This window comes from Aulostomus chinensis, chromosome 5 (assembly GCF_037954235.1).
Source record: "Aulostomus chinensis isolate RoL2024-O1b breed Wild chromosome 5, RoL_Achi_v1.0, whole genome shotgun sequence".
Classification (NCBI taxonomy): Eukaryota; Metazoa; Chordata; class Actinopteri; order Syngnathiformes; family Aulostomidae; genus Aulostomus; species Aulostomus chinensis.
The window spans coordinates 17,707,382-17,733,951 of NC_141324.1; the positions used below are offsets into that span (position 1 = coordinate 17,707,382).

Consider the following 26,570-nt stretch of genomic DNA (forward strand, 5'->3'; position numbering starts at 1 on the left):
ATAATGAATCATTTCATAAATAATGGGTTTAGGGGCTTATCGGGAATGAAGAGGCCGCTGCCGTGCGCTTATCTCCCTCGGACACATTGCGGCCTGTGTTCCGCTCCCCATACTGAGGGAGCGCACTGGATGCGGCGAGGAATAACTCAGTTACACACATACACATACACACACGCACACACACACACACACACACACACACACACACACACAGCTCCACAACTGGAAGAGAGAGGGGTGGGAAAAAAAAAGAAAAAGCTCAGACATGGATGACCCACTCACAAAATGGCTCCACTTACACAGTAACATCAACAACACGGCTCGAACGGTAAGTGATCAAAATTACATCCCTTTCGATTAAAGCGCCATATTCGCCGTTACCCACGGCTCTAATTGGACCGCGCGTCGGCCACATTTGTGCTGGATTACGAGCTAAATATCCGACCAGTGTTTTCTGCTATTGTCCGAGCCGAAGGCTGAGACTGCGGGCTAATAACGGATGCGAGGCCTGCTGGAGAATTCCCAGGAATTAAAGTGCGCGGTAGATGATTGAAGGGCTAATATTCGTATCCAGTGCCATTCTGAGGACAGTCGACGAATCATTAACCGAATAAAACATCTGTGTGTTTGCAGTGTGACGAGCTTTTGATGGTCGGGCTTTAACGACGGCAGCATTGTGGCCTTTGACACTGTAAAACGGGCTCCTAATACACAACCTGTCAGCGGCTTTGACCAGATTCACAACTGCTCCGTGATATTTCAGGACTCCGAGCAGAACATGATTGGATTTTTTTGTTTGTTCTAAATTTCGATTAAGAAAATGCTCTAGCACCCTCCTTCGTGATTTGTGTCATTAATATTTACACAGGCCGCTTTCAGCTTTAAATAAACAGAATAAAAGAGCGTTTAAAACCTTCAAATCCATAAAATATCACAGCTTTACAGCATCAAATGTAACAAATGCCCCTTCGTAAAAGCAGGGGAAAAAAACGGATGCTCATGAACCCCAATGTTCATCTAAAAAAAAAAAAAAACATGTTGATATTCGATAAGGTAAAAATTCCTCAACAAAAATGTCCACAATTTACAAGGCGTAAAACTCTCACATTTTCAATATCTCAAAAAAAAAAAATCTTGCAGCTCCACACGAATAAATGCAATTTAATCAGCTGTAGTATTGTTGGAGGGGGAAAAACCTGCATTTCAGTTTCTTTTAATTCTATGAAAAAATAGAATTTTTTTTTTTGAAAAAAAGATTCGTCTGAAACCGGCCTGCGACCCATAGACGGTTAGCCATCGTTTTATAAAAATATCTAAAGCTTATTTGCAGATTCTGTAATCAATAACGAGCTACAGGCCGTGATCGATGGTCTAATGATAAGAGTGTAAGAGGAGTAATAGCGGGTTGGTGTTCCCAGGCTTGGGCAGCACGTTCTATCATGGTATATTATTATTATTACTGTCACAAATATCATTTACAGCTATGAGTTAATCGGAAAAAAATCTTATATAGGACGTAGTGGACTCGAGCGAGTGGTGACGGAGTAAAAATGATGGAAAAACGGCAGCCGGAGCTTTGTCCTGGAAGTCCCGATGCAGAGTCCGGTCCTGGAAAGCGGGAAGACTCCTCCATCATCATCCGACAGAACGGATGCAAGGTGGATGAAGAGCCGAAGAGAGGGGAGGGGGAGGAGGAGGGGAAGAGGGGAGGGAGCTTCAAGGGGGCTGAGGAGACGGATGACGTTCCTCTGCAGAACTCGAGCAACGGGACCAGCACCAGCATCATCATCAACGGCGTTGCCAAGGAAACTGCCTCTCACAACGCCCTTGACCTGAAAAGGGAAGTGCCGGTGATCGAGCTCTCCAGGAGGGACGCTATAAAAGCAGTGGAGCAGAGGACTGAAAGCCATTTGGTGCCGATCACAGAACTTCGCAGACCTCCACCGCTGCCGCTGCCGCCGACACAACGAGACGACGCTCGAATGGTCCAGCTGAGCCCAAACGCGTTCCCTGTCCCGGCCCGGGCGATGCTCTACAACCTGGCGCAGCCTCTCGCCGCCATCAACAGGTAAAGACGAGGCGGAAATATAAAGATCTTGATCTGTGGATGAATGAATAAATGAATGAATGAATGAATGAGTGAATTGTGGATTAAGAACTTTAATATGTAGGAAGATTACTGGCCGGCAGGAATAGGCTGCCACTGATTGATGTGATGATTCTATATGATGGTTAGATATGATTTACCTTGTGTGTGTGTGTGTGTGTGTGTGTGTGTGTGTGTGTGTGTGTGTGTGTGTGTGTGGTCTTGGTACAGTGAGTTGGAGTGTAAATTGTTAAATGCTCTGATGGAATTTGTGTTTATTCTTACCTGTGCACCTTTTTTTCTGCTTTCTGTTGCTGTAGTCTCGGAGGGGAGTCTGAGCAGTACAGCATGTACCCCAGCAACAGGGTAAAGCGCCGCCCGGCGCCTTATGAGGTTGAACTCGACGAGGGTAGGCGCATTTTAGATCTTTATAAGTATGGTAAGACGCACTTCTGCTGTGTCCTCCCTCTGCCAATTAGCCCCCTGAACGTTCCCTCCTCATCTCCATTGTCCTTCATCCCCTGACATGGATCTAATGTGCCAAATCAGAGTTGCAGAAGATGCTTTGTAAATACAGGGTTATTAATGGCATGTATGAATGCTGTCAGTCTGAATGTACCTGCATGCCTTTAAAGTGGGTGGACCATTTGAAACATCCAATCCACGTCTGCCCACTCACTGCCATAAACACGGGTGGAGGATGGGGGTGCTACTGCTGCTGCTGCCTCCATCTCCATGCCAAGGTTTTACTGCAGAGTGGGCTGAGGGATTAAGATAGACTGGGTGTGTTCCAAGGGTGACAAAAGCCTGGAAGACACCATTGATGGGGGTGGGAGGATGTGACTACATGCAATGGGGCATTTTATATTTTAACTAAATAAATACCAAGTACTGTATGTAGAATACCTTTTTGGTTGGCAATGCAAAACAGCTTTTTTTTTTTCTCAGTTACATTTCCCAGGAGTATCTGAGACACAGAATGTCCTCTTAGTATCTGCCCAATCATCTAACAATCCATACAGAGGAAAATCGTACTATTTAGTCAATACAAAAATATAATTTGAGATCCTGTTGGTTCTTCTTCAACAAATTTGCTGTAAGTGAGTCTGCTCTCCCGCTACCTTCTCTCATATTGTTATTTTCTGTGCTTTCTTCTTCCATTCTTGATTTCTGCCCTTGTATTACCGACTGCATCTGCATTTCATTGTGTTACTGTCTACCACTGATGTCTACCTTCCTTACATGTATGTTTCTTTTCCTCCCCGTTTTTTCTGCCAGCTGGCCAGCCAAAGATTGTCCGTCGCATCTTTACCAACAGCCGTGAACGCTGGCGGCAGCAGAATGTAAACGGAGCGTTTGCAGAACTTCGTAAACTCATCCCGACTCACCCTCCGGACAAGAAGCTGAGTAAGAACGAAATCCTGCGGCTCGCTATGAAGTACATCAGCTTCCTGTCCAACCTCTTGGAGGACCAAGATGGAGGGAGGAATGTTGGCAGCACAACTGATGGGGAGACTGGGCTGCTGGTTGGGGCCCATGAGGGGGGCCCTCAGGGTGGACCACATCAGGACACAGTAGTAGGCTTAGCCAGAGACGATCTTCTGGAGACAATGTCTCCCGGTTCTAGCTGTGGAAGTCTGCCTGACGGCGACGGTGAAGGCAGTCCTGAGAGCTTTATGGAGGAGCAGGACTCACCTCCGGCTCCGAGGACTCTACCGGCTTCACGGGGGCCTCCGCTCCATCTAGCTGCTAGAGATCTGAGGCGAAACGGACGCCCGTTGGATGGCTCCAGCCGTCGATGATGTTGAAGCCACCGGACAACACACAAGTGGAAGAGGACAGTGAGAGGGACTAAAAAAAGATGGATACGGTCACGACGCTGTTAGCTTTGCGTCTTTGGTATAAGAAGGAGAATCAAGTAGTGAGGTTGAGGTGTCCGACATGGATCGCAGCTACGGTCCTGTCTCCACGCTGCATTTGAGACAGCGCTGTTGAATAGCTTGTTTTGAATTTGATCCAACAAAAGACTTGTACATTCTGCATGTCTCATGTCTTTGACGGACCTGCGGATTCTAACTTTCTGTGTTTTGAAAGTCCAAATAGAGGTGCCGTAGTGCAGGGGGTGGGGGTGGAGGGCAGTTCTACGGACCCCTAACCAAGCGGGACCCTCAAACATATCAGATCATAACGTGATATGGTTGATGGGACTTTCATTGGTCCTGAAATCTGGAGCCTAGCCGCACCCCTGAGTCCAAAGATTTCCAACAGAAAGAAATAAAAGTTAGAAAATAAAAAATTGAAAACAAAATAATAAGAACAAAAAAAAAAAACAACCCACAATCAAAGCAAAACAAGACAAAAACCAAACAAAAGAAACAATCAAAGATATTTAACCTGCGATACTGAAGTTTCCATCAACGCTTCAGTGATTATATTGGGATTATTACCTGCAAACCAATGGCTCTGAAACATCAAAGTTTAATCCCCAGATTTATGCCCAACAACATGTTATAATAATGATTTACATATTGTACCCAAGCAGTTATGTATTGTAAATAGCATTATATTTTCACTGAACATTGTAATAACAGTTACACAAGTTCAAGTAACGTGGTTTAAGATGTACCGTAGTGTGTGTTTGTTAATGAGTTTACTTGCAAAATGGTCCTTTGGAAAACAGGAAATGAGAGGGAAACTCAAAATGTAACGCAAACAACCGTACGTAGTACATCAAATGTGGTACCTTTTATTTTGTTGGTGAATAAAAAAAAATAACACCAAATGCAGCAACGGGCGGAGAAATTGGAATTTGCTGTGGAGGTACAAGAAGAGTGATTCTTGAAGTGTACACAACATGAGTAAATGAATGATGACATTGACTCATTTTGATATGAATGTCTGTTTCTGTGTTTTCTTTTCTTTTTATAGAAAAAAACAAACAAACTGTAATGCAGTTGTAGTTTAGTAAGGTACACAAATAATTCCTTCATTGCCACATTTCACACAGACACACACGGACTCACATACACGCGTGCGCACACACCCACACACACACACACACACACACACACACACGTATACAGGCAAAACACCACGCACAGTGTTAATATCATAACAACACCAGCAGTTTTCTGACAGAGACAGTTCAAGTATTGCTCACTGTTGTTGTTTATTCTGCCTTTTCAGCAGGACTTAGTAGCCTTTATTGGTACCTTTGGTATTTTATGAATTGCAGTAAAGGGACATTGTACGTTTGGTAATGACATATTTGTTGTATAATAGCTGCATCTATAAATATATCCAATGTTAAATCAAGGAATTTTATACAAAACCCCCTGAATAAAAGATGAAAAGCCTTGTGATCAATCAGTGTTGCAGATCTTTAATTGAATTCCTGAGCCAGAACACGCGTGTGCTGCTCTTTTTATACCTTTTGCACGTATGAAGTTTAAACTGGGACTCTGTGCAGAACAACAGTTACCCTCCGGGTGTATATAACTAAAACCACAACCTTCCTCATGAAACTCACTCAATGGATGCTGGAATCCTCTCTTCCTCCCAACAAGTGACAACTTCCTGCAGAGGTTAACATGGCTCGGTGACCTGCAGGATATCCTGCCATTGTGAAAGTGGTTTGGAAAGCCTCTGCCGCACTCGGCTTGCACGCTGTTATGTCTGCACACATTGTGAAACAGCCATTTTGACTGAGGTTGTCAGTTATTTACTTACGCAATCGTGAAAGTTTTATCTATCAACCTGAGGCCATTTTTGTAATGAGGAAATTAATGTCATCATATATATCATTTGAAGTCTTCTTTACCCAGCTGAATGTGCCACTTGTTCTGTTACAACAGCAACAGTAGCATTAGCAGCAGCACTTGGACATTTCTAAAAAGTTCAAATTGATTCCAGAGAGCATCAGAGACAAGCAGGTGTTTGGAGACCTCCTCCTCTCCCCTCCTCTCCTCTTCTCCTCTCGTCTCGTCTCCTCGGCCGTGGCTGTGCTGGGACTCCGCCGAGGGGCTCTCTGGGTTTATGCCTGCCAAACATCTACCTGCTTCAGTGTTCCTCCTCACTCTCCAAAAACACAGACTCACAAAAAGAGAGGGATGCAGGGAGTGTATATGAGGGACAGAAAGGGAGGGAACGAGAGGTGGCTTGTGTGTGCGTACTTGGCATAGATCTGTGTGTGTGTGTGTGTGTGTGTGTGTGTGTGTGTGTGTGTGTGTGCACGCGCGTGTGTGTCTGTGTGTGTGTGTGTGAGCTGATGCGCGCGTGTTTATCAGCTCAGTGCAGATGGGTGGCAGAGTGGCTCTTGCAGCCAAATGATTCAGTATGCTAATGAGTTGTTATCTGCGCTGCTGCAGGAACAATATACTGTCTTTCTCTCGGTGGGAATCCAGCCTGCTGGGAACAGATTACACTGCACACACTGCCAGGCTAGTTATTTATATTTTCACACAGAGTTGTAGAAAATACATAAACGCGCGCACACACACACACACACACACACACACACACACACACACACACACACACACACACACACACACACACACACGCACACACATTAACAGCAGTATACATATTGCAGAAATTTGAGGAAAAAGTACTTCCTCTCCCAGTTCATGGAGATTCTGGGTTCTCCTCTTTATTATCAGGGATAAATGATAATAATAAAAATAGTACTTTTTTTTTAGAATGGTTTTCCATCAACTTGAGAGACTTACATGGGTAAAAATAAAAATGAACGAATGACCATAAAACAAAGGCTGAAATATTGTTACTGCGGTCTCAATTATAAAGCTATTTATTTAAACTTATTCTAGAAATGAAGTTCCCAATTACTGACAAGAATCTAAAAATCGTCCAGAAAAATTAGTTAATTTGCAGCTTGAAATAATCAATAAAATTCCATTATCTGATTATGAATCAATAAATGAATGTATTGATATCTTTAAATTCCTGCAGCCATCACCAACAGCGACGTTAAGATGATGATGCTCTTCATTGTGATAAATAACTGTCTTACAATCTGATTCCAAATGACCATCACTGTTCATTTCTGTGCATTTGATTGATGATTTAGCCTGACGACACGTCCAGGGTGAACCCCGCCTCTCAGGAGCCTATCAGCTGGGCTAGGAGCCCCCCCCCCCCCATGGATAAGAAAAAAGATGGATGGATTAATGATTCTGTTTGTATGTCGTCTACCTTTCAGCTTATATGTTTTACCTTTTCTTCGTCTTGACAATCATGCTTATCATGATATTCTTTATTTTAAAACTTGTCTTCTTTTATGCCATCAGGTAAAATCCAACCAATGATCATAATAAATGACAAAACACTCTGGATAACCACATAGAACTTATACATGTTAAGCAACATATCAATATTCAAAAGAATCTTTCTTGCAAATTTAATTGTCCTTATTAATTAATTAATTAATTTAATTTAACTAATTTGTTCAACTGTACATCTTTCTTGTAAATGTTCCTGTAAAAACACTTGAGCTGGGGCTTCAATTTACCAACATCTAAAAACCATCCTCACAATGAATATGAAATTAGATGTTTTAAAAGATGAAAATACATCCTGCCGTTCCTCACTCTGACAAATATATCCTAACATAAAAGCCCCGAAAGTCTCTGAGAAATAAAATAGCATGTGTAATTTGTCTTCTATAGATGGATTAGCATTATAAAGAGGTGAATGAGTTATTATCAACCCGGTAATGAGATCTATAGCATTTGTAAAAGTCAGTGCAATCTTTCATTGTACAGTGTGCGGGGCATAAATGATGGTGCATTTGTCTCTGTGCTGCAGAGGGTTATCCACCTGCTCTGTGCTGAGGGGGCTAATCTGTTGTTATGGCTATGTAATGCCAACGAGGCATTCTTTCTACTGCAATCAGCTTCTGGGTGAAGCTTTTTAAACCCATCTCAGCTAACTGCGTCCCTGCGGATCCGAATCACCTTCGCCACCGTCTTCAACCTTTACTCACGTATAGGTTTTTTTTTTTTTTTTTAACACTCTAGAGCTCAGATCTAAATATTGGGTTTGCTCAAATCTATCAAATTCCTAATTTTGCAATACTAATTAATCAGCGGCAGGGGTTGGCGGGAGAAGAGGAGGATTAGCCTTGCCATCTGTCTGTGAGAATCTGGATCAAGAGTTTCAGTTTTTACTTCCTGTTGCTTTGCAGTTATTAGACACCTTCAGTTTTGTTTACTATTTATGACTTGTGTGTGTTTTTTTATCTTAAATATTCACGTTAGCTCAATGCATTTTTATAGAGGACATCACCTTGTCATTCATCGATTACATGCCTTACTCAGTACTCATAGCTGCATTTAAGAGTGAAAACCTGAGCACTCTACGTCCTCTAGTGGAAATTATATGCAACAACGGGTCATTTACCTCAACTGTTTCCCAGTTTCATTGACAGAGACCTATCACTGCAAGAGCTGATGGATTATACTGTACATTAGCCTCTGTGCTGTTATCAAATCATAAAAAAGACATCGAGAGCCATTTCAAGCATCTATAGCATTTTAATGCATTGTTACAATGAAATGGAGAGATGCAAACAGCAAAACAAGCAAAGCATTTAGCTTGATTAGTATGACAGATAAAGGCCCAGCAGTATTTTGCTGAATCACAGTAATGCAAAGCAGTGCAACAGGTTGTAGGTTGTGCAATCTATAAAAAGAACTTGTTGAACGCTGCAGTCACATGTTTTCCATAGCTGTGAGTTTATTCTTTGAGTCTGGGTAGAGCAGGAAGCCTGAGAAGGTGCTGTCATCCTCACTACTGGAGTAAATACCGTTCCAGTCTCTCAGGGTCTCCAGCCACACCTGGTCCCCTTCACTCAGCTGCAGCAGTGCCAGGTTAGACGCCTGATCAATGTCCTGACCGTACAGCGAATCTCGTGTTCGCAGTTTCTTTATCCCGTTGATGACCAGGGCGGTACGCACAGGGCGGTTGCGCACTGTGATGTGGTAAGTGAATAAGTAGACCCCTGGGTAGGTGACGTTGAACTTGTAGAGAGCTGGATCCCAGTGTCCCTCCCCATTGTAAAAGACTTTATCAAATTTCACAGGCAGGCCTGGAGGGGGGAAGGACCTGCTGGGAAACAGTCCTACACTGAAGGCAGAGCGAACCTGCACTGCATTCTCACCTGGTGGGCCTTTGGGGCCTCGAATACCTCGCCCACCTTTTGGTCCCCTTTCTCCTCTTTGCCCGCCTATGCCTCTTAATCCTAGAGGTCCTGGGAGCCCTCTGGCCCCAGTATCCCCTTTTATACCTGGAGGCCCTGGCTCTCCTCTCTGTCCCTTTGGACCAACAGTTCCATCCCCTCCAGGGCGTCCAGTCTCACCTCTCGGTCCAGGGGGGCCACGCTCACCTACGTCACCTTTCTCTCCTCTCTCACCCAGCAAACGCTCGCCTTTAAGTCCCTGTTCACCTTTCTGACCCTTTGTCCCAGCAAGTCCAGGGGGACCCATGGGCCCCTCTTGTCCTTTACTGCCATTGGTCCCATTCAGGCCAGGCTCTCCTCTTTCTCCTGGGTACCCTTTTAAACCAATGAAGCCACGTTCACCTTTCTCTCCTCGGGGGCCTGGTTCACCTATGTGGAGAGATTTCCCAATGTTGTACAGTTGTGTATATTCATAGAGTGCATTCCCACATTTTTTGGTAAATGGTAAATGGACTCAATTTTATATAGCGCTTTTCTACCTTAGCGGCACTCAAAGCGCTTTACAGTGTCATCTCATTCACACACACACACACTCACACACTGATGGTGGAGGCTGCCATGCAAGGTGCCAACCTACTCATCAGGAGCAATTATGGGGTCAATATCTTGCTCAAGGACTCTTCGACATGGTCACCGGGGTTGAGGATCGAACCAGCGACCCCTTGGTTGCTAGACGGCCACTCTTCCCCTGAGCCATGCCGACCACATCATTTTTTATTTGTAGAAATTAAGAATTGTAAAAAAAAAAAAATCCCCTGAAGTTCTCTCAGAGAATAAATACCTTTTAGTCCCGGTATACCAGGGATCCCAGGGGCACCAGGTAGACCAGCGGGTCCTCGATCCCCTTTTTCGCCTGTGGTAGTTTTGATAAATAGAATGTAGACAATGACATCTACAAAGTACTTGTACAAAACATTGTTTTGTAAAAAAAGGAGATGGGGAGTAATGAGACAGTCAAAAACACTCCAGCTATTAAGGCCTGCTGTACCTATGTCACCATCAAATCCATTGGCTCCAGGAAGTCCTACTGGTCCTGGTGGTCCTCTAAGTCCAGTTTCTCCCTTCTCTCCTGGAAAAGAGAAAGAATTACATTTTCATTTTTGACGATAGCCCTCCTAGGTAATAATATCCAGTCTTACCTGGAGGGCCCTTCTCTCCTTTCTCTCCCACAGGGCCTATGGGGCCTCTCTCTGCTGGACAACACTCACAAACATTGAAGAAACATTCATTGTAGTCAAGGGAATAGTTTCCGTGGGCTGGCCCTGGGGGTACTAGGGCGCCGAATTCTGTAGGGTAAGTATCAACGGAGTATGTGGTGCTGTCTGTGGGGGACAGGGAGTATGTGTCCATCGTAACCTCTGTCGTTTCATCTGTCTGCAGGCTGCTGGAAGGTGACGGGGTTGTGGTGGTGGTGGTCTTTCCACGTCCGCCACCACTGCTTCCAGCTCGTGGGGGCTTCTTAGTGATCCGAGGCTTGGGCCAGCGTGTTGTACGGGCGCCGCAGGTCAGCACGGCCATTAGGACCACGAGGACAGTGGTCAGGAGGAGCGGGCGAATCAGAAGCATATTAAGGTCTGGACACAATGATCTCAGAGGGAGGAGAAAAGGTCTATTTTATTGACTTTGTAGGAAATTAATCAACGACAATCATAATGTATATGCGTGAGATAAGAGCAGCTTACCGGCTGATGTGGATTAGAATGACTCTTCACTTCATCCTCTCCCGCTGGTGATGGACTCAGCCTACCTCCAGTCTTATATTGCCCCGACAACCCACCAAACCAATGAGAGAACAATGGCGAGAACTCACTTGAGGATATTAGGAGCTTGGTGGGCTGGCAGGAACAGATTACGTGACTCCTGAGGGATATGAAATGAAGCAGGTTGTATACAAGGCAAGACTTTATTCTTTGTAGGATATGATTCCTGGACCCAAGAGTGTACATGTTTCTATAGCGTTGGTCTCACACACACACACACACACACACATACACACACGCACGCACGCAAGCACAAATGCGTACACACACACACTTGTTTTGAACTTAAACAAGTAAAAATATAAGGTTACAAACACATTAACAGAAATATTTAAACACAGTTTTTTTTTACTTGCAAACTATCACATACTAAACATACATGAGAGTGCAGCACCCTGTAGTGATCTCACCATTTAGCGGTACATCAAAGCAGAAAATTGATCACCATAAACCCAGTGAGGGAAGGATCAATGTCCTGAAACAGGTGGCGCACAAAACACAAACTCAACTGTTCACCTCCTTGATCTAACAAACCCAAAGTGGACAGGGAACCCAGAAAAGCTCATGGAAACCTGGCACCACTGAACTGAGCTTCACATGTCTCTGAATGTGTTCAACCTCTGATGTTAACGCTCAGTGATTCCTGGTTTGTTACCAAGACGCCACCGATACGATCAGTCATAGGAGCTGTGGTCAAATCATAGACAGACAACAGGAAAGGCCACAGGCACAAAAACAGCACCTAAACAAGAGGCACACAGGGAGAAAAAACTTCTGCCAAGGCAAACTTTCAGCCTTTGAAACATTCATACTTGGGCTCAAATTAAAGCTGCAATTAGTGTTTAGTATAAATTATCCCCAGCAGGAATATTTCAGCTCACCTGGGACATTTCAGTACTGGGCAAAGGTAATGAACAATGCTTGCATGTTGTGCAGCACTCAGACTAGGTCAATGGCCTCATTCAAGGCCAAACATGAACCACAGAACTGAAGATGTGGGCTATATTTGGGCCAAGATTTCACTGCTATATGACATGATTAGCCTCTTATCTACCAGATGATGTCACTGGATGATGTCGTGTTGTGTGTAAATGAAATGTGTTGTCAGGTCTGTCTGGTAAGGGTGATATCATGTTATCTCTTACACATTAAATACATTTAACGGACCAAATGCATCACTGTAAAAGAATGGTGTGTATTACTTCAGAAAGCCACAAGGGGGCAGTGTCTCCTAATAAGCTCTTGGAATCGTAGATGTCTGCTGTAAGAAGAAGGGGTCAAGAATTGATTTGATATAATATAATATAATATAATATAATATAATATAATATAATATAATAAGAAATTGTAATTTGTCATATTATGTCACGGCACTATGGATGACGTCATTATCACATGCGTTCCCAGCTGCGCAGTCAGCGGCCACATGATTAAAAAAAACCCACCATGATCAAGTCAGAAATGATCACAAAAGAACATCCGCTTTCAAATTTCAAATTAAATCTAAACCTCTCGCAGACAAAAGTTACTCTGCTTTTAAAATTGTGCTTTATTAATTCAAACACATCCCACTTCCGGTTTTGTTGTTTTCCAACCTGCTCAGAATGGCTCATCACAATAACGGAAGAATGTGTGCGCGTCTTTGTGCGTGAGACATGTAGTTCTCATACAGAAGAATAGACACGGATCCGGGATATTACACAGGGTCAGCGGAGGAGAGGAAGGACATTTCCGAGACACATCGTCGACTTTGGCCCCCTTCGGTGACTCTCATGTCTCCCTCCGGGGTGGGTACCACCCCAAAAATCCGTCATCCTCTAATGGACCGTGAGAGATAGATTGGGAGTTGGGGGGAAGGGGGGGGGGTCCTCTTGCAGCTGCTTAGAGAGAGAGAGAGAGAGAGAGAGAGAGAGAGAGAGAGAGAGAGACGTGGATAGGACCGAGACAGCGGAGCGAGTCAATGACGGTGGCCTGTGCGGTTTTTGTCCTACTCTTGTCGGCTCGGGCTCGGTCAGCCAGCGGTGCGTAAATGCGCTTAGAAGAGACCGAACAGACCCGACTAGCACCTTAAATGAGGACATTTATTAGACAGCGTCGTATTTAGTTGTAGTTGGGCTGATCGGATGGAGTGAATCGTGCCAGAGAAGCCTGAGACAGCGCAGTTTGGTGGCGTGTGATGATAGGAGACACAATGACGCTCTTGTCTCTCCTGGGTCGGATCATGCGCTATTTTCTCCTCAGACCGGAGACGTTGTTTCTGCTGTGCATCAGTCTGGCGCTGTGGAGTTACTTCTTCCACACCGACGAGGTGAAAACCATCGTCAAGTCCAGTCGGGATGCCGTGAAGATGGTGAAGGGGAAAGTGGCGGAGATGATGCAGAATGACCGTCTGGGAGGCCTCAGTGTTCTGGACGCAGAGTTCTCAAAAACCTGGGAGTTCAAGAACAACAACGTAGCCGTGTACTCCATACAGGGGAGGAGAGACCACATGGAGGACCGCTACGAGGTGCTCACCGACATCTCCAACAAGAGCCACCCGTCCATATTCGGCATCTTTGACGGTCACGGTGGAGAGGTAGGCTGGGGGGGCTGCACAGGCCCAACACCACCATGTTCTTCTGGTCTCGTGCAGCATCACTTGGATTCACAGCACACACACACACACACACACACACACACACACACACACACGCACACACACGCACACACACACACACACACACTGTTTTTGCTTGATGTCTGGCACTGCTCACTTAATTATTAAAACTATAGAAGAAGAAGGGTTTTCATGGCCAACAATCATCATGAATTGTATTAAAATAAAAGGTGATAACAGTAAGTCAGGTCATTGTAAATATCCTGCTGAGCTCTACAGAGATACAGGACTCTGTTCAAACACCAGTATTTGAAGTGGGGGGTCAAACACACACCAATGGTTACTTCATACACACCCCCATTGTCAAACACAGCAACCCCCCTCCCACCCCAGCAGGCCTTTGTTTGAACACCTCATCTATCCCACTGCTAATCAAGGATCCGCCATGAAGAAGTTGTGTGTGTGTGTGTGTGTGTGTGTGTGTGTGTGTGTGCGCACACTGTCAAGGGTCAGTGGTTTCTCATGGTTGCCATCTGTCACTCCAACTCTGTCGCCCCCCCCCCCCCCACACACACACACACACACACACACGTCTGTAACGTATTCTCAAAGTGTTTGGTTTCCCATTTGGAGCTTCACAGTCCAGAACATTCATTGTAATTTGTTATGATGAAATAATAACAATTATGAGAATGAAACAAGAGTCTGAAATTAAAAACACAACGTAGTGGGAGAAATGTACAGGAATCATCAGCTCATTACACATGGGTATATTTATGGGGTCGGTTACTGGATCTGCTACGGACGAAGACTGACTTAGATACTGACTAACTGTAGTGGACCATGGGTAATAGAACTCCGCCAGTGTGTATCAGAAACGCCACAATAGGAAGAAGGAAAGTGTCCATTATTATATTTTAAAGAATTAAAAGAAAAGGTTCCATGAAAGCCTATAAAAATATCCACAAATTCATTTTTATTTGATAGCGAAACGTCACGCCAGCTCATCGTGAGGAGCACTTGCACCTTTTTGCTCATGGTCTTTATTAAAGTAGCTCAACAAATGAAACACTTTATCGTGATAGCGTTTGCTTTTTTTTTTCTCCTTATAGAAAGAATTCTTAACAAGCGTATGCATGTGAATACCTTTAATTTCAGTGGCGTGTGATTATGTCGCGTCAACCGGCTGCATGATCGGTTTAAAGCCTTTGCGTCAGGGCACATCTGTCAGATGTCCTTTACCCTCAAGGAAATGAAGTCTGTTTCAGTGATGGATTCTTCCTGAAATCATTCCTCTCTTCTGTGCTGTAATATAAAAAAACGACCTGCTCTGCTCTCAGTAAAACCTTTGCAAGCTTTATTGATTGAGACAGGACAAATAGAGCTGAGGTTGTTTATTCATCTGGACCAGCATGTCTATTCCTGCCTCATAAACAAATATTGAACCTTCCTGTCTTGACTTGAAACTTCTTTCCTTTTGGAGAAATTCCCTTTCTGATAGTGGCCCAAGCTCCTTTAGCAACTTTAGTTTTGTTCCTGTAAAGGTATACAGATCACCGCACACTGGAAAACCCTCCATTGAATATAAGAGTAGTGCTTTGAGTACGACATCAGTGTTTAAATACTCAGTGATTATTAGGAGAAATCTCTGCATGTGTGGATGTCCAAGGGCACATAAACGCAACCTTACACGCACGCATACACACAATTATGCCAATATTAATCGATGCGATGCCGCCAAAGCAAATATCGGCGGATAGAAATGCCTGTTTCTGGCAGTGCAGTGTGTTCTGGCCCTGAGTTTTTCACAACCACATTTATTTTCATTAGTTTTTCATCAAGGCAGGGGCCCAAAAACATCAGCACGCACTTTTACTCCTCTTTTGATGTGATTTACAGAGACTGTTTGCAGTCGAAACAGGAGCTTTAACTCTCCGTTAGCAAACACTACCCGCCTTTATAAAATGGCATTTAGGGTCACATGCTGACTCAAGCAGTACGAAATTCAGACAAGAGATTAATCACATTTTAATAAAAGTAAGTTGGTGGAATATATCACACTCAGCCATTAAACCCTCAAGATAAAAAGTCATTTATGAAATCTGTAAAGGCGCTTTCTCAGCTTTTTACAGCAAATGGAAATTTGTGCTTGAAGGCTTCCTGAGTTTCTCTTTCTCTAATGAAATACATTAACCAATGAATACAAATACAAATTTAGGTCGTGCCTCTTCACTGTAGTTCCTCCTCTGTTTTATCATCTTAAAAGGAAACAGTTGCTTACGAACGTGCTTCACTCAAAAAGTGTAATTTGACTTTCAAGTACTCAATAATAGCCGTCTTGAGCTCACCAAGACGTAGCAAATATTTCCCCTCCTGCGTTTTTTCTTTGCGAATCCAGAATGCAGGAAGAGTCAACCACATAAATGTAGTTTGAAGCTAATGGCAACTGGTGGCTAACAACAACAACAACAACAACAACAACAAAACTGCACAAAAGCATCTGTTTATACACTGTCAGGGGCGTTATGAGGCAAAAACATCCCAAGCCTTCTTTATCCAGCTGTATGCTCAATAATCCACAAACACTCACATGTGAGCTGCTGTTAGCCATCAGTTGCGATTAGCCTCGAGCTATACACGGCTGGCTCTCCCTGCATTCTTCAGTAGCAAACAACAACCTTGGACTTTAAAAACAAAAAAGCTCAGTGTGGCTTCAGTGCATAATTTGCTCAGATTTCTTGTTGGATTTATGCAAATTAGGATTAAAATGTGTTGGATGAAAAGTTCAGGCAGCGATGTGACATCATATGAAGCGTGTCCAATGATCGGTCGTATTTACTCGAGTCAAAATGATACATGTTCTGGGTATCGATCAGAGACACTCAGAAAGCGCGTAATTCTTCCATTTTAGAGTTGATTCATCTGCATTAGCATAATGGAAATCTTGGCAGGGAAAATGAGGGAAGATGCGGAGGAGTAAGATGAGGAGGAGCACACGCGAGATGGAGGAAGAGGCTGTTTAATAATTCAGCGCAGGACGTCAGCTGTACAGTAAAGTGAAATCAGAAAAGTAATTTAAATTATATTGAACCAAAATAGCACAGGAAAAATCTTCAAGAATACTAATAAACTAAGATTTTTGATGTTAAATGAATTATAGCCCCTCCCCTTCCCCATCTCTCTCCCCTCAGGCAGCAGCTGACTATGTGAAGGCCCACCTGCCAGAGTCCCTCAAGCAGCAGCTGCAGGCCTTCGAGAGAGAGAAGCGAGACAGCTCTCAGTCGTACGCCAGCATCCTGGAGCAGCGTATCCTGAGTGTGGATCGTGAGATGCTGGACAAGCTCTCTGCCAACCACGATGAAGCAGGTTAGACCAGGTTAGGGGGAAGGTAGAGTTGCAGCTATGTGTGTTAAGCTTGTTTGTTTTTTTATGACGGTTACCGTAAGTTTGACACCCAGCTAGGAGCGTGCTGAGTCATACAAACGAGGCACCAGCTTCTGTTCATGGGGCAAGCTGAGGCAGATATGAGTCAGAGCCATCTCACACCAGTAAAAACTGAACAGGTTGGTTGGACTCAGACTAATGATCGGCCTCGTTCAGTGGTCGTCACCTTCAGGACCTCCAAACTGGTCCCTGAACAAACCTCTGAGGTACCACATGGCACAGATGCTCAGAAGTCTTTTCCGGCAAGCTCAAATCAAGCCTGAAGTCTTGTGCATGACATTCACCTCATAAAGTAGTTATGTAATTTTAACACGCTAAATCAAGATGGTTCATGACTCCCAAAGCCCAGGATGGAGTGAAGTCTCCAGTCCTTGGAGTATATGTCCAATAGAAGTCTCCAGACTCTCTATCCCCCCCCCCTTTCTCAAATTTAGGAGTTTTGCTGAATGCTCCAATGAAGTCTTTCTTTGGGTTTAACATTAGACAGCAGGGGGCAGCAAAGGAGCATGGATGAGTCATAGGTGTCACGGCAACACCAGTGCTGGAAAACAACTGTTGTTTTTTTTGTTTTGTTTTTTTTTTAAAGTGAAGTGATCAGATCTAATGGAGTTCAGGTTTCACACAGTTCGTACCAAGCTAAGGTGTAGCTGACGCTGCTGAGCTAACAATAAACACAAACATTAAACTTCACTTAATGGCCTTTTTATTGCGCCATTACATTCGTTGCATATAGTTGTTCTCCTGATGGTGCTTTGCGTAAACTTTTTATGACAAATGGCGGAGGTGTGCTGCTGCTGCTGCAGTGTCTCTGTGACCACGCCCACCAGACAGGATAGAAATGAAGAGAGGGGATGATGTTCTGCTCATCAGATACTCCCTTGATGTTTACACGCCCAAATAGAGCGCTCGAAAAGATCACGCCTGAGTCCCCCAGCCAGAGGTCCAAGATCTTTTCTCATTGCATTCTCTATCAATCAGTTTCCTTTCATCTTTTGTGTTTTTCTCTCCTCCACAGGAACGACTTGTCTGGTAGCGCTGCTGTCAGACAGAGAGCTAACCGTGGCTAACGTCGGAGACTCGCGTGGCGTCTTGTGTGACAAAGACGGGAACGCCGTTGCACTGTCACATGACCACAAACCATATCAGCTCAAAGAGCGCAAGAGGATCAAGAGAGCAGGTAGATTAGAGGATGATGATTGAATTAGGCAGTGATTTGAAACTATCAGTCCTTGGATGCCATCTGTTGGTCTGCTTTGCAACATTTTGTTGAATAATGCTGATTACCAGAATGATTACCAGAATGATTACCAGAATGATTACCAGAATGATTAACACATTGATTTCCAGAATGTGAACATTAATGATTCAATATCTTCCATCTCCAGGAGGCTTCATCAGTTTTAATGGATCCTGGAGAGTTCAGGGGATTCTGGCCATGTCTCGCTCTCTCGGGGATTACCCCCTGAAGAACCTCAATGTAGTCATCCCCGACCCTGATATCATGACCTTTGACCTAGACAAACTACAGCCAGAGTTTATGATTCTGGCGTCCGACGGCCTGTGGGACGCCTTCAGTAACGAGGAGGCCGTTCGGTTTGTCCGCGAGCGTCTGGATGAGCCTCACTTTGGAGCCAAGAGCATCGTCCTCCAGTCTTTCTACCGCGGTTGCCCTGACAACATCACTGTCATGGTGGTGAAGTTCAAGAGTGGAGCCGGGGGGAGTAGCAAGGCAGGGGAGTAGGTGGATATCACATAGATGGAGAAAGGACACTAAAACCACACACACAAAATGAGGTTTTGATTTGAAATATTTTAAATAGATCCCATAATTATCTTTGACAGAAAGTACAGATGGACTAAACACACACACACACACACACACACACACACACAAAACAGGGAACTTCTTTTAACCAGCACATATTAGACTGTGATTAATTTACTACTGTTTACTGTACATGCACATGAATGGTGCAGCTCTGCTGGAGGCTTCTTCAGAGGAGACTACAACCGGTGCCTAATCAGTGACTACTGTGCAACCACGGGAAGCTAACACACACACACACACACACACACACACACACACACACACACACACGGGGAAAAACAACACCCTGATGTTTGCTGCATTTTAATGATGCTCTCAACCCCCCCCCCATTTCTCTTTTAATTGAAAACACCACAAAAATATGCACTTTTCAAACGTTTATTTTTGTTGTTTAATTACATCATCCATATCCAGGCATGTGCTATGGCTGATCCATGTTTATGAACAACATACATGCAGACGCGGGTGGCTGCATGCCGTCGAGGTGGGAAGCACACGTAAAGCAGCTGCCATGACTGATGACACGTCATGTAGCCGCTGCTGCAACGTTGGTCATGTGATACGCAGCAGATGGTATACAAATGGGTGTTGTCAACAGCTGCAGTAAACCAAACTTGAGTATCTGCTGTGTGACATTCTTGTCACTGAGTTAACTCTGCATCAACTGAGAGAAGCGAAAAGCCTTTTTTAAATTTTTATTTAAGGGTTTACCTAATGCCTTATTTATTAAGTTTTTAAGGATGTGTCCAGCAGATTGCCAAATCTGTATACTGTATATACATTTTTTTTTCCTTTGTCCTGCTGTAAATGAGCAGAAGTTTACAATAAAAAAAAAATAGGTACCGATTGCTTTAATTTGGGAGGCGGTTCCATGATTCCCTCATGTTGAGCTGATGCTCAGTGTCAAAAACTGTGTAAAAACATGCTGTATGTAAATTATCAATATTAAAGTCCTTCATCTGGAATTTCTCCCACAGTCTTCATTATCTCGCCGGACCGATCGCATCGAAAACATCAGAGGTCCTTCATTAGATCTCCACCTGCACAGGACTATTAGGGATGATATGAACACCGATATTCCTGTATTCCAGCATTTATATCAGTCTCGTGTAGATTTGATACTTCTTTTCCTTTTTTTTTTTGCAAAGATCCCTCACGTGGTTCTCAGACTCAAAGACATCTATGGAAGCTGGTTCATTTACGGTTTAGAAATAACTGTCCAAAGTGACATCAGTAAACTAGAATAATGAACTTGGATTAAATAATGGTGAAATAGCTCAACCATCTTACTCTGACTTCCTGTAAAAAGGATTTTATTCAGCCTACACGCGTGTGACGCTGTTTAGCTGTACGTCTACATCTGACGTCGTCGACGGTCGTGAAACGTAACGCTACACTCTAAAAAAAAATGTACTGAGTTTACTTAAAAAGGTAGGTTTTTAAGTTGCTCTACACTTCAGTGTTATTTTAGTAATCAATACTCGTCCAGCATTAAGTTGAATCTATTTGATTTTTCTGTATATTCTACTGAATTTTCTCATCAAGTACAACAAGAAATCAAGTACAATGACTGATTTTTATATATATCCAAGCGCTAAATCAAGTAGAACTTACTTAAAATGAATGAATATTCCTTTGAAAGGTTGTTGGCTCATCATTCAAATTTAATTTGTCCTAACTTTATTTAGTCAATGGATTCTACTCAGAAATGTCCGTGCAAAAAGTGAACATACTTATTACAGTATATGCAACTCACTGTACTCAAGTTGGGGGAAATAATAAACAAGAACCGCAATTCACAACTCAAACAGTTTATTGTGTTCACATCTGTTAACTTGAATCGACATCCTCTTTCTTGATTAAGTGACTTCAACCCACTTTGAACATTTTGGCAAACTCATGAACTGTGCCTTCATGGTTGTGGATCCAAAAGAAGTGCAAATACCACTCACAAGCGCCATCAAAAACGCTTAACGTTGTGGGTCAGCTGACGAGAATACACTCTGCAATATTCCAGGTCTCCAGACGTGGCAGTCAACCTCAGAGACTGGAATGACACGAGCAGCGACCATCTCAGACGCGAGCTGGATGACGTTTAACCACGTAATCTTGGAAGAACAACTGGAACAGCAAGTCCATCACAGCACCGATGAGAGGTGTCCGTGTTTTGATTTTCAGCTTTGAGGTTCAAAGGCTTTTCCTAGCAGCTTTTGCTTTGGACATGTGACTTTTGGCCTGCTTTTCTGATCTTCTATTTTCAGGAATGACTTCTGAAATACCTCACAAGCGTAGCAGCCACGCAGCAAGAAGACCCCGACAGAGACCCTGGCAGCGCACCAGTCCGGGTAAGCAGTTCCGAACTCTTCAGACTTAAGACGTGAAATTCCAAAGCAGTTAGCGTGGTTCTCTGCAAGCAGACCGCGCGCCTCGGCTCTCCAAAACGGCTGCACCTGGACACCTGGACACCTCTCGTCAGATGCTTGAGAAGCCACGCCCACGCACCTTTTGAATTTCAGTATAAAAGCTTGCGAAATGACAACTTGATATTTGTGTCTTGTTGGGCTGATGCACCGTTATGTAGGCAAATTACACATAAAAATGGGCATGGATCTTCTTTTTCTTGACTTGGTTTAACTAGATGCATAAAGTTGGCAACTTAGGTATAAAAATAGATGCTGCGGCAAACTTAAATGTTTGTGTTGAAATTGCACATTTACTTTAAGTTGAATTTACTATCTCCTTGCTTTACTTTTTAGAGTGTACCTATACGGTCAATTTAGAGTATCAATCAGCCTCGTCCCCAATTGCATGTCTTTGGATGGTGGGAGGAAGCTGGAGTACCTGGAGAGACCCCACACAGGAACAGGGAGAACATGCAGACTCCACACAGACAGATCCCGTGCCTGAGCCAGGACTCAAACCTGGACACTTCTTGCTGTGGGAACAGCGCTGACCACTGCACCAGTGTGCTGCCTGTTGATTTTTTTTTGTCGAGGCTAAACGTTTCTTTTTTAGAATGTACTTGTATTTGTTAACTTTCATTGATGCCTTCAAAGTTGTTCTAACAACTGCCCTCTAGGGCGGAGGAGGGATGCCTTATCAGTGACCAACCAGATCCACTCTTATTCATTCATTACCACCAGCTCATTCATTCCTTCATTCTTGTGTACGTCATCATGGTGGCTTTGGCACATCCCGCCACTGCCCCAGCTGCCAGGCTTAACACGTGAAGGCCCATGTTGAGTCTCTCCCATGTTGAGGCCTCCAGCCTTGACTCAATCAGGCCCCGGCCCTTCTCCCACACAGGCCAGGAGGAGGGCCGTATCCACCTGCCCACCCCCCCCCCCCCCCCCTTTCTGTTGTCTAGTGCAGCTAGCAGGACTTGTCTAGGGGCATTTACCTCACCACATTCCCACTCAGGCTTCCAGTCCAACTCTCCTGTGATTCAGCCACATTGTTCCTTTTCTTTCCTGCACCATTTCAAGAACCTCATTGAAATTTGTAGGAAAGATTCAAGTTATGAGCACTTCCTGTGTCTCAGCAGAGGTTTCACAACTCACGACAGAAAGAAATGAACTTCATTCACACAAATATTAAGATGCTCAGTGTGAAAATCGCACTCATATATCAATCTTGAAAATCTGGCAAAAAAATTACTGATATTTCAAATTTTGAGGAAAAATGCAACATACTTTATTTGTCAAATGGACTGACACAAAACAAGCTGAGTATATTTTTGATGTCGATTTTTTTTTTTTTGTCTTTAAACAAACATTTCAAAAATCAAAAGACCAGGGAAAAAAACAAGAACGGGTCCATCCGAGCTGCTGTTCTCTCTCCTTCTTATGCCAGGTTTTCTCAGGTGACTCTGGCATGAGCTTTCCAGCTTCATCCATCATTCTTTGTCCTTGCGTGGTCGGAGAGCCCAAACAGGCCGCTGCTGTGGGTGTGGCCCAACCTAAGCTTCTTCCTCCTGGAAGTAAATATTTGTCAAATAAGAAGTTTAATGGCAGAAAATGTATTTCTACTTGACTGAAATGTATCATCTCTGAGTCTTTAAAGAGTGATGGAGGTGAGCCTACCTGTGCTCAGCTCCAGGATCTGCAGTCCTGAGTGGATTGGGACCAGGACTGCGCTTCCTCTTCATCTCTTGGATGCCACTCTTCTGTCCACTCGTGTGGGGAAGGTGGTCCAGACTGCTTCTCTTAGCAGGAGAAGGACAAAGGTTCTCACGGACCGGGTTGGCAGTCCTGGGGGGGGACTGCTGTGGAGCTGGCTGTGTCTTGATCTTAGCGATGGAGATGATCTTGAAGCAGGACTTTGCACTGAAAGAAAAATCAAGTCATCCATTAGCCTTGAAAATATAACATATAAAGAATGAATCATGTTCAGATGAAGCAAATGGATCAGTTCTGTTTACTACATGGCCTGTATGGCCTGCACCCGTCATCAACTCAGTGCAAATGTAAAACTTATTAAAAATAACTTGCAGGATAAAATGTAGCAAGAGCTCATTCATAAATGTCCCAGACATTACACATAAATCCACAATCACAGAGAGGAGGGAGGAATAGTTCATCAAATTCAGAGCTTGGACTTACTAGGAGCTGCTGGAGTGAACCCCCGTCAAGTGGCTCATGCTCATAAAGGGGTGCTCCTGAGCCTGGCAGGGTGTCATCCGCTGGGACGGATCGAGCTGCAGCAGTCCTTTAATCATGTGCACGAACATGAATGTGTCTGCTTTCCTTGCAGCCTGATTTTCATCCTTGTTGAAAACTTTTTTGTTGCACTGAAAAATCAAAAGAGAGTTCAAATGTATCACTCAGCTCTCAGAGTAAATAGAAACATCATTGGGATTTTTTAAGTGTGTAACACTTTTATTTATTTCTATCACTTACATGCAGGAGATCATCCAGGCTGCTCAACCAGATGGCCCTGGTCTCTTTTGAAACAATCCCAGCATCTATTAGGATCTGCTCTTTTGACTGGGGGGGGGGGGGGGGGCAGAGTTCAAAGTTATGTCAAGAGATACGCCGAAAAACATTTATTTAATCCTCTCAAAATCCTCAATCAAAACTAAAGGAATGCTTTATGTGTGTCAGTGTCGAGCCTCCTTCTCTTCCTCTGATTGGATCTTAACTCCACATGTCTAAACGAGGCACCAAGTACGGGCCAATTAGAGGTTGATTCCTCAGAAAAACCTATCAGACGATGAAAACAACCCTCATCTATGACCTCTCAGGAAAAATGATGAGTGATAGATGTTTTTTTGTTCAGATATGAAGCACTAGAAGAAGTGTGTGGATTAGTAAGAGTCAGGCATTACTGGAGAGTTCCATACCTTTAATGTCCAGGTGGTGGTGTGATGGTCAGAGGATTTCTGGAAGAACCTTTCTGTCTTTCTTCCAGAAGCCAGAATGTTCTCTGGGAGCTGACCCTGAGTCCACATGATGTACCTCAACTAAAGATACAACACAAAGAAAGGTTGTTTTAAACAATTCATTCATTTACATAAATAATTAAGTGTATATGTTTCAATGAAACAGCTACATCTGTTGTCACATGGTTGGTCTAAAAGTGGAAGTGGTAATTTGTCACCTCACAAATTACCTCCAAGTTCCTATGAAAGACACATCATTCTGACATACCACTGGAGCAACATGCCACATGTTCCCACTCACTATTTCAATGATTTTAAGTCAGTACTGAAATAAGAACTGAACATGCAACGAATGCAAAATGCATGTCTGTCACTTTGTTCTTGTTTTGGTTTGCAGTTTTTGGCTGTATGAACAGTGAAAGAATGTAAAAAGTTTATTCACTGGTGTAAAGATAAAATATACTAAATATATACTTGACAGGTTCAATAAAATCTAGATCCGAGTTCAAAACAGAACAGACCTGATGTGCTACTCACCATGTCATATTCATTCCTTGCGTAGTAGAGAGGGGCGCCAAGGTAAAGAGCTGCAGCGGTGCAGCCGAGAGACCACATGTCGATGGCCTCGTTAAACGGAGCTCCCAGCAGGATCTCTGGAGACCTGAGAGAGCGTCAACAGTTAAGCTTCAGCCACCAAGACAATTCTGAGAGATCAAATGCGGTTGCAGTTACTCACCGGTATGGCCGGGTCTGAATATATGAGCCCACCTTGGCAGCAGACGCCTCAAAGGCCAGGCCAAAATCAATAACCTTGAGTCTGTAGGGCTCATGCCGACCGACCAACATGATGTTATCTAACTTGAGGTCTGCATGGATGATTCCAATCGACCTCAGGTGATGAAGAGCATTTGCTATCTGAAAAGTTAAAGAACAAGGTCAAAAATATTCTTTTTTTCTGAACTCTATCACTTGCAGAACTGGACACGATAGAAGATACCTGAGCGACGAGAGGCCGTATCTCTTCCAGTAGGAGATGTTTGTTCTGTCTCTCATGCATGAACTGCTGGAGACTCTGATCAAGATGCTCAAACTCAAGGCACATGTGTCCGTTGTCGATGAAATGGCCAAACCATTTCACAAGATTGCTCTTCTCTGAGTGCAGGCTGCTCATTTTCTTCAAGGCCGCAATCTGAAAATTTATGAGAATACGATTTTGAAATGTCACAAAGGAAGCGGCACAGTGGTGCAGTGGTTATATCACTATCATGTACTATCACAAGTGTGGATGCTGAGAATCCTCAGGTTGCCTTCTTACCTCTTGAAGGGCCATTCCAGCAAAATATCCCTCATTCTTAATCATTTTGATGGCCACTGTCTTCTTTCTTCTGTCACTGTTTTCATATGTCTTGATACATTTGGTGACGAGACCAAAGGTGCCTTGTCCAAGGGAGGACACCACCTGGTAGGTGGAAGTCTTGGAGCGTAGCCAGCGAGTCGTGGGCTGACCGTGGTGAACCGAGGAAGACATGCTTTTACACCGAAGACTTTCTGGGTGACAGTTGATTCTGGTGGACAACTGTTAATGTGCCAATATATGTGAAATGTCTTCACTGATGAAGCTGATTTCTTTTTTTCTGGCTTTTGATGTCACTGACACGTGTCTAAATTCCGTGCTCTGTTTTCTCCAAGAAACCATTTTTTTTTGTCCTTACTTTGATCCGTCTCTGATCTCAAGCTGGATTGGAAGACGATCGATCTGCTCCAAAGAGGTTCTGGCAAACATTTCGTCACCTCAGATGGGGAGATGCTCACTTGCTCACACTGTTTACGGTGGTGATGGGAGGCTGCTGACTTTAAATGGAGAGATAGCTGGACAGTGCAGTACTTTGAGGAACTCCTCAATCCCTCCAACACGTATTCCATGGAGGAAACAGAACCGGGGGAGGACTTCATCTTCAAGGCAGAAGTGGCCAAGGCAGTGAAACAACTGTGCAGCGGCAGAGCTCCGGGGGTGGATGAGATCTGCCCTGGGTATCTCAAGGCTCTGAACGTTGTAGGGCTGTCTTGATTGACACATCTCTGCAACATTGCATGGACATTGGGGAGCAGTGGCTTTGGAGTGGCAGATTGAGGTGGTGGTCCCCGTTTTTAAGAACCCACACTCCTCAGCCTTCCCAAAAGGTCGATGCCAGGGTATTGGAGTGTCGTGGTTGATAGT

At 43.9% G+C, this 26,570-nt stretch overlaps 4 protein-coding genes and 1 long non-coding RNA gene across 8 annotated transcripts; 3 read left to right on the forward strand and 2 right to left on the reverse strand.

The window, feature by feature from the left end:
- The first annotated feature begins 23 nt into the window (after window positions 1-23).
- LOC147261535 (T-cell acute lymphocytic leukemia protein 1) lies at window positions 24-5,452 on the forward strand. Of its 3 annotated transcripts, none has more exons than XM_086203596.1 (4): window positions 24-328; window positions 1,514-2,068; window positions 2,407-2,525; window positions 3,365-5,452. In XM_086203596.1, exons 2-4 carry the CDS (start codon window positions 1,551-1,553, stop codon window positions 3,886-3,888), a joined length of 1,161 nt encoding a protein of 386 aa, XP_086059722.1. In that variant the 5' UTR covers window positions 24-328; window positions 1,514-1,550; the 3' UTR covers window positions 3,889-5,452. The 3 variants fall into 3 exon arrangements, with proteins under 3 accessions (XP_086059722.1, XP_086059723.1, XP_086059725.1); XM_086203597.1 differs by having other exon boundaries at window positions 139-328; window positions 2,407-2,495; XM_086203599.1 differs by lacking the exon at window positions 24-328 and having other exon boundaries at window positions 1,710-2,068; window positions 2,407-2,495.
- Window positions 5,453-8,817: 3,365 nt separating this feature from the next.
- Window positions 8,818-11,044, reverse strand: otol1a (otolin 1a). The gene is made up of 5 exons (XM_086203592.1): window positions 11,027-11,044; window positions 10,474-10,932; window positions 10,333-10,430; window positions 10,126-10,197; window positions 8,818-9,713 (listed from the first exon to the last, which is right to left on the reverse strand). The coding sequence occupies exons 2-5, from the start codon at window positions 10,908-10,910 to the stop codon at window positions 8,818-8,820; spliced, it is 1,503 nt and encodes a 500-aa protein (XP_086059718.1). The 5' UTR covers window positions 10,911-10,932; window positions 11,027-11,044.
- Window positions 11,045-12,685: 1,641 nt separating this feature from the next.
- On the forward strand, window positions 12,686-20,922 carry ppm1la (protein phosphatase, Mg2+/Mn2+ dependent, 1La). 2 transcript variants are annotated; one of them, XM_086203608.1, is made up of 5 exons: window positions 12,686-12,891; window positions 13,346-13,679; window positions 16,892-17,066; window positions 18,160-18,321; window positions 18,530-20,922. In XM_086203608.1, the coding sequence occupies exons 2-5, from the start codon at window positions 13,452-13,454 to the stop codon at window positions 18,883-18,885; spliced, it is 921 nt and encodes a 306-aa protein (XP_086059734.1). In that variant the 5' UTR covers window positions 12,686-12,891; window positions 13,346-13,451; the 3' UTR covers window positions 18,886-20,922. The 2 variants fall into 2 exon arrangements, with proteins under 2 accessions (XP_086059734.1, XP_086059733.1); XM_086203607.1 differs by lacking the exon at window positions 12,686-12,891 and having other exon boundaries at window positions 12,994-13,679.
- A 24-nt stretch (window positions 20,923-20,946) lies between these two features.
- LOC147261538 (uncharacterized) lies at window positions 20,947-21,845 on the forward strand. The gene is made up of 3 exons (XR_015115787.1): window positions 20,947-21,128; window positions 21,234-21,317; window positions 21,729-21,845. It is a non-coding gene; the product is annotated as an uncharacterized LOC147261538 (long non-coding RNA).
- An 850-nt stretch (window positions 21,846-22,695) lies between these two features.
- On the reverse strand, window positions 22,696-25,936 carry LOC147261539 (homeodomain-interacting protein kinase 1-like). Its single transcript, XM_086203606.1, has 9 exons — window positions 25,668-25,936; window positions 25,350-25,541; window positions 25,089-25,267; window positions 24,890-25,013; window positions 24,314-24,433; window positions 23,871-23,957; window positions 23,574-23,761; window positions 23,055-23,297; window positions 22,696-22,945 (listed from the first exon to the last, which is right to left on the reverse strand). Exons 1-9 carry the CDS (start codon window positions 25,878-25,880, stop codon window positions 22,861-22,863), a joined length of 1,431 nt encoding a protein of 476 aa, XP_086059732.1. The 5' UTR covers window positions 25,881-25,936; the 3' UTR covers window positions 22,696-22,860.
- Between the last annotated feature and the right edge of the window lie 634 nt (window positions 25,937-26,570).

Bases quoted from the DNA above. Each gene is read 5' to 3' on its own strand.
- LOC147261539 (XM_086203606.1), bottom strand. From the start codon at position 25,880: ATGTCTTCCTCGGTTCACCACGGTCAGCCCACGACTCGCTGGCTACGC. The intron at 25,014-25,088 runs GTGAGTAACTGC...ACGCTCTCTCAG, and splicing joins ATTCAGACCCGGCCATACCG to GTCTCCAGAGATCCTGCTGG. The intron at 23,762-23,870 runs GTAAGTGATAGA...TTGATTTTTCAG, and splicing joins GCCTGGATGATCTCCTGCAT to TGCAACAAAAAAGTTTTCAA.
- otol1a (XM_086203592.1), bottom strand. From the start codon at position 10,910: ATGCTTCTGATTCGCCCGCTCCTCCTGACCACTGTCCTCGTGGTCCTA. The intron at 10,198-10,332 runs GTACAGCAGGCC...AAACTACCACAG, and splicing joins TGGATTTGATGGTGACATAG to GCGAAAAAGGGGATCGAGGA. The intron at 9,714-10,125 runs GTATTTATTCTC...CTCTCCACATAG, and splicing joins TGGTATACCGGGACTAAAAG to GTGAACCAGGCCCCCGAGGA.
- ppm1la (XM_086203607.1), top strand. From the start codon at position 13,281: ATGATAGGAGACACAATGACGCTCTTGTCTCTCCTGGGTCGGATCATG. The intron at 17,067-18,159 runs GTTAGACCAGGT...TCTCCTCCACAG, and splicing joins TGCCAACCACGATGAAGCAG to GAACGACTTGTCTGGTAGCG. The intron at 18,322-18,529 runs GTAGATTAGAGG...TTCCATCTCCAG, and splicing joins CAAGAGGATCAAGAGAGCAG to GAGGCTTCATCAGTTTTAAT.
- LOC147261535 (XM_086203596.1), top strand. From the start codon at position 1,551: ATGATGGAAAAACGGCAGCCGGAGCTTTGTCCTGGAAGTCCCGATGCA. The intron at 2,069-2,406 runs GTAAAGACGAGG...CTGTTGCTGTAG, and splicing joins CCTCTCGCCGCCATCAACAG to TCTCGGAGGGGAGTCTGAGC. The intron at 2,526-3,364 runs GTAAGACGCACT...TTTTTCTGCCAG, and splicing joins TTTAGATCTTTATAAGTATG to CTGGCCAGCCAAAGATTGTC.